At 37.7% G+C, this 9,206-nt stretch overlaps 2 protein-coding genes across 2 annotated transcripts; one reads left to right on the forward strand and one right to left on the reverse strand.

Moving 5' to 3' along the window:
- The first annotated feature begins 799 nt into the window (after positions 1-799).
- On the forward strand, positions 800-1,882 carry LOC130744119 (uncharacterized). Its single transcript, XM_057596310.1, has one exon. It carries the CDS (start codon positions 800-802, stop codon positions 1,880-1,882), a length of 1,083 nt encoding a protein of 360 aa, XP_057452293.1.
- Positions 1,883-5,565: 3,683 nt separating this feature from the next.
- On the reverse strand, positions 5,566-6,521 carry LOC130748304 (protein DMP7). The gene has a single exon (XM_057601485.1). It carries the CDS (start codon positions 6,290-6,292, stop codon positions 5,681-5,683), a length of 612 nt encoding a protein of 203 aa, XP_057457468.1. The 5' UTR covers positions 6,293-6,521; the 3' UTR covers positions 5,566-5,680.
- Positions 6,522-9,206: the final 2,685 nt, after the last annotated feature.

A 9,206-nucleotide genomic window follows, 5' to 3' on the forward strand; every position in this document is an offset into this window, starting at 1 on the left:
CCACAGGACCTTGATTTGTCCTTAGCTAAGGGTTTAGATGATCTGGACCTAGAAGTTGGAGGCCCAATAATTTCCACCGACTTGGAGGCGATCCACGAGGTTAACGACTTCAATGTATATGGGCCCGACAAAGCTGGCCCATTTACAATTTTGAGGCGACCCGGTCCCATTATCCCCAACAAGGTGGACCGGCTAGGGAATGGAACTAATGTTTTGGAGGGACCCACTTTACCCATAACACGTGCTAAAGGTTTGATGGACTTATCCCCTTTCTCTACAAATTATGTGAGCGAAAATTCGATCTGTTCCCAATTACCCCTTCTTGTAATCAATTCGAAACAATTCTTAAGGCCAATTGCTTCCTCTTCGTCAAGCGCGACTGCCCCTTTTGCTTCAAGGAGTTGAGCAGGATGAAGAAGAAAAAGGCAATGCACCGGCTCTTTCTCTTTCCCTCTCTGATTCAGGAATTGCAAATTGCAACATGATTTTATGGGAGAAATGCAAGGAAAGTGAGGCTCATAGGCTTTGGGCACTTGGACAGAAGCTGGGAGTTACTCACCAGGGGGAAGCAGCTTCGATGATAGAAAAATTCCTGGAAATGGAAAAGAGGGATGCTGCGGATTTGGAAAATAGGTCCAGCCAAGACAGAGGGCATAATGAGGTTAATCAATGAAGATTTTGAGCTATAACGTCAGAGGCTTAGGAAACCGAGCAAAATGGAGGATTATTAGGGAGCTCATTAGCAAGGAGAAAGTGGTTTTGCTTGTTTCAAGAAACAAAGCTTGAGACTATTGAAACAATGTTGTGTTTGTCTATTTGGGGTTACAACGATTTTGATTGGGTTTTCCTACCGGCTACCAACAGAGGTGGAGGCTTGCTATGTGTTTGGAGTAGGGAATCGTCTAGTCTGAATGAGTGTATTTATGGCAGGAAGTTTCTTTGTGTGAAGGGGTTCTTTGAGGATTGTGAATTGATTATTACAAACTTCTATGGGTCCTCATCTCTGGCTGAAAAACGAGCTCAATGGAGTGATCTTGTTGCCTTGAAATCTGCCAGCAATGTCCCTAGGTGGTGCATCTTTGGTGACTTCAATTTGGTGCGCTTTCCAGAGGAGAGAAGAGGTATTAATTCTAACACTGAACCTTACCGTAGGGATATGGAAGAATTCAATTTGTTTATTAATACTATGGAACTGTTTGATCTCCCAATGGGTGGTAAGAGATTCACTTGGTTTAGGTCAAATGGCCAAGCGGTGAGCAGATTGGACAAGGCCTTGGTATCGAGTGATTGGTTGGGAATTTGGCCTCATAATTGCCAACAGGTTCTTCGCAGGGACATTTTATACCATTGCCCGGTGATTTTAAGCTCTTCTTTGGTGATTTGGGGACCAAAACCTTTTAGGGTTTTAAATTGTTTGTTGCAAGACCCTAAACTAAAATCCTTTGTGGAAGAGGAGTGGCCAAAGCTCAAGTTTCAGGGTTGGGGGGCCTTCATCTTAAAAGAGAAGCTCAAGGCCCTGAAGGTGTTGTTAAAGCGGGGGAACCTTGATGTATTTGGGGATGTGAACAAGCATAAGATGGAAATTGTGATTAAGATGGAAGGGCTAGACAAGAAAGCAGAAGAGGGTAACCTGACGGAGGACGAGTCCAAAGCTAGGAAACTCCTTCAAGCTGACTTTTGGAAGATTAACAAGCTAAATGAGTCCCGTCTTTTTCAAAAATCTAAGGCTCGTTGGATCAAGGAAAGGGATGCCAACACTAAATACTTTCACACAGTCATAAATTGGAAGAGGAGAAAGAATGTTTTGTTGGGACTCAATGTGAATGGCTCTTGGATTTCTGGACCACTTGAGGTGAAGCAACATGTGAAGGCTTTTTTTTGAGAAGAGGGTCGAGGGAGTACAAAGGGTGAACCCGCAACTTAATGGGGTGACTTTCGAACAACTTTCCCATGCAGATAACACTTTCTTGACTACTAGCTTTGAAATGGAGGAGATCCGAGAAGCAGTGTGGGATTGTGATGGAGATAAAAGTCCGGGTCCGAACCAGTTTAACTTTAAATTTATCAAGTCCTTCTGGCATATCTTCCAACATGACTTCAAGAAGGTTTTGGATGATTTCTATCTAAATGGTGTTTGGCCGAAGGGAAGCAACACCTCTTTCATTGATTTAATACCAAAGATTCACAATCATATGGGGCTTAATGACTTTAGACCTATCTCTCAAGAAGGCAGTGGATATCGGTAGATTCACAGGTTTTTCATCGGGGAAGCTTCAAGGCAAAATGTCGAAACACTTAAATGTATCTTAAGATGCTTCGAGGTTGTTTTGGGTCTCAAAGTCAACTTCTTTAAAACAAGTTGGCTGGAATTGCTGTGGGTGACGATTCTATTGGTAGCTTTGCATCCTCTTTGCATAGTAGAACCACTTCTCTACCCTTCAAATACTTAGGCTTGATGGTCGGTGGAAATACACGTAGGGTTTCCTTTTTGGCTCCTGTGATCAATAGGGTGAGGAAAAGATTAGCTTCATGGAAGAATAAATGCATATCTTTCAGGGGAAGGATATGCTTAATTAAAAGCGTCTTAACCTCAATCCCTCTATATTATTTCTCTTTCTACAAGGCTTTGGCTAGTGTGATCAAGAGTTACCAATAATGAAGATCTTTCTTTAGGGAGGATCGGAAGACAACTCAAAGATTGCTTGGGTTATTTGGGAAAAGATTTGTACTTCAAAGGAGGAAGGTGGTTTGGGGATTAAGGATTGTGGCAAATTCAACTTAGCACTTTTAGGCAAATGGCGTTGGAGATTACTCATGGAAATGGACAGCTTGTGGGCAAAGGTTTTGACTATGAAATACCTAAATTCAAGCACCTCTAAGGAATCTTCTTGGTGGAAAGATTTGAAGAAATCGTGCTTTTTGGAAGGGGGAGGAGGGTGGTTTGAAAGTAAACTCCAGAGAAAGGTGAGAAGAGGGAATGATGTGAGGTTTTGGCAAGAGGTATGGCACAATGACACCAGGTTTAAAGAAAATTATCCAAGGCTTTATGCCTTATCAACTAAGAAGAACAGCTCGATTGAAGACATGGGAGATTGGAGCAATGGGAGTTGGTCCTGAAATTTTGGTTGAAGAAGGGTTCTAAGAGATAATGAACATTCTATGCTGGATAACCTGCTCCTCTCTTTGCAGACTTTTTCTCCCCATGCTACTGAGGATGATGGATGGACTTGGAATGCTAACCCGGAGGGAGCTTATTCTGCCAGCTCTGCATATTCTTGTCTGATGGGTCCAGTTCATCTCCCAGATGAGAATATCTTCAGCCTCCTCTGGAATGTCCCTGCACTTTCAAACGCTTTGGCCCTTGCCTGGAAGGTTCTACTTGATCGGGTGCAAACGAGGTCTAATTTGTTTAAGAGACATGTTATCATAACAGAGGTAGAAGCATTTTGCCCTGTGTGCTCCTGTGAACTTGAATCTGTTTCTCACTTGTTTTTCTCATGTTCATTTTCCTGGAATATCTGGATGACTATTTACAGATGGCTAGGTCTCTCCTTGGCGATTCCAAAGGACGGTAGGGGACATTTCATCCAGCACACTCTTCACTGTTGGTAAAAATATCAGAGAAAAGGGACCTGGGCAATGTGGATTGCAGCAATTTGGGCCATATGGCACTACAAGAATTCGCTTATCTTTAGAGGGCCGGGGAAGCTGCTGCCATAGACAAGGTTCTGGACTTAATCCAATTTAGGTCCTGGAGTTGGATGAAAGAGAAATTAAAAGGCTTCAACTGCAGCTTCTATGACTGGCAAACACACCCCTCGATTTTTCTGGCCTTACTCTAGAACTATCTGCACCTGTCTTTCCCAGCTGATTGCGCAGATGCTCGCGCATATTCCCTTTGTCCTTGACTTGTTGCTGGTTATCTCAGTTGAGTTGTGCCTCTCGTGCCTCTCGTGTCTTGCGTGCAGGGTTTCCATAACCTGTTTCTTCTTGATGTTTTTTTGTAGCGTCTGTTGCGTTATGGGTTGTTTGTGTACCCTGCTTTTTGGGCTGGGCTGATCTCATTTTATTCTTTTTTTCCTTTTTCTTGTACCTATCTTAGGGTTGAAGTATCCCTTATACTTCCTTAATTATATTTGTCTTAACTAAAAAAAGAATCGAACATCCAACCAACCTTGTGGTTAAATGATGAATTGAACTAGCTGCTACATCATACTATGACTTTTGGCTTATGGTAAATGAGAAAGGCCACCAAATCGTTGGAGAGAAGTTTTAAAAGAACTTCTTGATGACACTCTTAGTTCATCAATTGTTTGGAAACATTTTACAATTCATGTGACTTTATACCACGTAAAGGTTTAGGATAAAGTTTTTTTAGTATATGTTTATTAACTCTTACCACTTGAATTATCTTTTAGAAGCAATGATAGAATTCATATTACAGTAAAGAGTTTTTGCACTTATATCTACTTTCTTTTTCATCTTATTTTCACTTATTATTATTTTTCTTTTTTTCTTATTTTATAAATCGTGTATTATATATCTCATTTATTTCTCTTTTTAACTTCTTTTCTCTTTAGGTTGGTGAATTTAAGGTGTGTGTGAATTTGTAAGGTATGTATAAATTTGTAGCACAAGATAATAAATAAGGAATGCTTTGTTCATGACTCTTATGCTATGGTATGTGTTGTGGGTGACAATATTTGACTTATCAATATTATACTCTTTTTTTCCTATAATGCTTTAAAGATAATAAGGAGTTGTTAAATCACTCAAGATAAATATTGAGTAAAATCATTTTTTAAGTGATCAATAATATTTTGACATGTGTTAAGAGCTAAAATTTTCTAAAACAATGTCAAAATATTATTTGATCAAAAAAAAAAATTGACCATCTAAGTAGGGTGGTTTCAGAGTTTAGGATTTATGAGACATGTCAAAATATTATTTAACTATCTAACCTAGGATGATGTTACCTAAAATAAATTTTTAGGTGTTTTAGACAACACCAAATAAGAATTTATTAAATTTAATTAAATAATATAAATTTTATAGAAGTTTGGGTGATGAGTATGAGAGAGATACTGAATGACGCTAGAATATGTTGGGCCAAAGAGATGCATAAAAGAGATGCATAAAACTCTGTGGATTTCCACATAACCTAAAGAACAAATCATAAGTGAATTGAACATCATCTTTTACCCAAAACTTTCAAGTGTGTGAGACTTATTTACACTTGATATCACAACTGAATATTGAGCGCTACCCATCAAGCTCCTTATTGCATTATTATTGATTGGGGAGTCTAATTTGTGTACACGGTAATAACATAATATTTATTATTTTTCTCTCTATATTTTTCTTCCTATCACAACATATTACATCTATTACTTTTCTCTTTCTTCATCCTATGTTTAAGTGATTATACAAAAACAAAAGTGGTACACGAACGAATCTTTGGTTTTGATTTTACGATCGAGTATGGGAGCAATGCACGATAACAATGATGCGAAAAGAGGAATCACTCATGAGCGAATTGAAAACAGTCACATCAAACTAACTTTTCCAAATGAGGATTTTTCATAAATAACACTCCAACCGATACCTAACTTAAAATGAAAATAAACACCTACCACTTGAATTACGATTAAAATTAAAGAATATGATCCAATAGAAATAATCAATTGCGAGAGAGAGGAAAACCAACCCCATGTCTTTGGCTAGGGAACAAAACAAACAAAACACTGCACACCAACCCAATCCCAATCGGCAATGCAACCAGAAGTTCTTTGGTCTCCGCTGAAGGCCCCGGAACAAAGCACCTCACCACACTCTGATCAAACAACACAACTGCCACAAAAACCAAAATGGACGCGAAAGCGTGGAAGAAATCAATGAACTTTAGCTTGTATTTCGCCGCCTCATCAACCGGAAGCGTCACTGATCCATCCATAATCCAAATCCCCTTCATCGTAGCAACCCCATATCGAACTTTCCCCCTCTCATCCCTGAAGCTGTCAGTAAAAGACAAAATGAAGCACGAGAAGGCGCAAAAGGTTAAGAGACATATAGTCATGGCTTTGCTTGTGAGCGTGTGGCATTGGCCTCGGTGTGTGATTGCCGGTGAGAGAGTCTGGAATATGAGCACGGTTCCTGTTGGAAGAAGCTTTGCCAAATGTGTTGTGCCTTTGAATGCTTTTCTCATTGTCTTTTGTGCTGGTGTTTTGGGTGTTTTTTGAGGTAAGGGTGCGTTTTCTAAAAGGGGTTGTTGAGTATCCACATGAACATCCATGGAAAAAATTGTTGTTTTTTCTTGAATCTCTTGTTTTCAGATTTTGTTATTTTGTTCTTGAATCATGGTGTGCTTTGGATTTTAATCAAGAAATTCATGACTAAATCTATGACAGATAGAAAATATTGGTTTTTTCAGTTTTATTTATGTGTTCAGGTTTTGTTAGTGTGGTTTCTATATGCACTATCTTTGAACTTTGGCATTAAACGTTTGTTATCTCAACTATAATTCTTTTAAAATGTATAAGATGCTTTAGAAACTGCTCCATGAACAAATTGTTATTGAGCTATTTATGGCCAGAATAGGTAACATAAGGAAGATTAAAAAAAGAGACTGGTTAACGTTATTTTTGTTTTCTTCAATACGTGTAGTTGTTAGAAAGGAGGAAAACAATAGCATAATTATATTGGCCGTTATTCAATAAGTAGTGAGTTTTGTTTTTTTAGCGAGTAATGTTAAGCGCGTAATATACCGGCTCTGCGCGCAGTTAGATCTTACATGTGTATTAAATTATTGATTTTTTGTAATACTAAAATTTACAAAAAAAATTAGTGTACACACTTTTGTAACAATATATGCCCACTTCAAAGTAGTAAACATGTATGGTTTACTTTACCCTTGAAAAAACATATATGGTTTTACCCAATTTTTTTATTAAATAAAGCTAAAACATGATTAATATTTATAAAATGTTTCTTTAAAATTATTTTTTAAAATGTGATCAGAACATAAAATATATAAAGACTGAAAATATAAATAATATTCTTGTTAAATAAATATAAATAAGTTAATATATAATAGACATATACGGATTTCAAAAATAACTACTGATATGTCATGAATCATGTAACATTCTTTGGATCTCTTAACCCAGAATAAGCGTGCAACTTGAATTGAATTATAAATAAAAAAACATGAATATGTGAGGTCCACGGTTAAATCCAACAATAAATGATAAGAAACTATTTTTGGTGGAAAATTTTGAAAAGTTGCTTAAATCTTATGTGGAACTTTGGGTTCACAAAAACATTATTAAGCAACTCAAATAAGAATTTAGCTATGCAATTTGAATTTGACGCTTTATTAATTTTGTTTTAGAAAGAGAAAGATATGTAACCAAAAGGCTTGAGAGCATGACTCTTAGGCTGTGAATACAAACCAAACCAGCGCCGACAGTAACAATAAGACCACAAGAATTTGAAAGGAGACACAAAACGCCCAGGAACCCGAAGGACCTATTACAACCGAAAACCCAGCAAAAAAAACCCAAGAAAAAAAGAGAGAGGAAAATACTGCAAGGAAAAGAAAATCAAGAAAAACAACCAAAAACAAAATGCCCAAAAAAACCTCAAATAACCCACACCAAGAATTTGATGCTTTATTGGCTAATGAGACTTGGTGTCTAGTTCCTTTACCTTGTGGCAGGTTACCTATTGGATGCAAATGAGTTTTTAGGGTAAAAGAAAAACATGATGGGACTAGCAACAAGTACAAGGCCAGGCTTGTGGCTAAGGGTTTTCGTCAACTTGATGGTTTTGATTATTCTGAAACTTTCCTATAACAGTTCGAGTTATTTTGACCATTGCTCTCACTCATGGTTGGCCTTTTCAACAACTTGATGTAATAATGCTTTCCTTAATGGATACTTAAGTGAGGAAGGTCATATGAATCAACCTCCTGGATTTGAATCTTCTAATAAGCAGGCAGTTCCTTCGCTGAGCACAACAGAATGAAGAGGAATTTGTATCATTTCAAATCCCTATTCTTATCGAAGAGAAGAAACGAGAAAAACCGATATCTTCCTACTCGAACAAGAAGTCCTATAGTTTACAACTCTTCTTTATATAGTAATTCGACCTATTGCTCCTCATCCCCCCATCAGTTTACTATGAAGAGAAGAATCAAAAGGATCGAACTACCTACCCATTATTCGGAGGTGAATCATAGAACACCAAAAGCGGTGGTATTTTATGGACCTAACAAGCAGTTAGTTTTCAAGCTCAACAAAGCTCTTTATGGTTTAAAACAAGCCCAACCCCCCTTGAGCTTGGTATGAAATTCTGACCACCACTCCTTTTGGTTTTGGATTCAAGGCTAGAAAATGTGATCCCTCATTGCTGATTTTTAAAACTGATTCTCACTGCTTGTATATGTTGATTTACATTGATGATATCATCATTGCCAGGACTTCCATGTCTCTTATTAAAGATCTCATCACTATATTTAATGACATTTTTAGTCTTAAGCAATTAGGAGAGCTGAAATATTTTCTTGGTATACAGGTCAAGAGGTTTTCTAATGATTCTCTACTTATGACTCAGTCCAAGTACATATGAGATCTTCTTCTTAAAGCCAATATGTAAGTGATGTCTCAACACCTCTTCCTGGTGGCTGCAAGTTAACCAAGTATGGTTCTCATTTTATGACTAGTCCACCTTTTTATAGGTCTATTGTAGAAGCCTTACAATATGCTACAATTACTAGACCTGAGTTAGGCTATTTAGTCAACAAGGTATGTCAGTTTATGGCACATCCTCTCGAGTTTCATTGGCAGGTTGTTAAAATAATTTTGAGGTATCTAAATGGTTCTCTTCAATTAGTATCTTGCTCCAGCGTGTCGTCTCCCTTTCCTTCTTACATATTCATGCCTTTTGTGATGCTGATTAGGCCTCAAATCTTGATGAAAGGAGGCCTACCTCAAGATCATGCATCTTTCTTGGCCCTAATCTCATCTCGTGGTGGTATAAAAAGCAACAACTTGTAGCTCGTTCCAATGTTGAAGTTGAGTATCGTAGTTTGGCTCTTACTGTTACTGAGGTTTTATGGGTTCAGTATCTTCATATGAACTTCAAGTTTCTACAATTTTTTGTGATAATCAAAGTATAATTGCACTTTGTCATAATCTAGTGTTCCA

Source organism: Lotus japonicus, chromosome 3, assembly GCF_012489685.1.
Source record: "Lotus japonicus ecotype B-129 chromosome 3, LjGifu_v1.2".
Lineage (NCBI taxonomy): Eukaryota > Viridiplantae > Streptophyta > Magnoliopsida > Fabales > Fabaceae > Lotus > Lotus japonicus.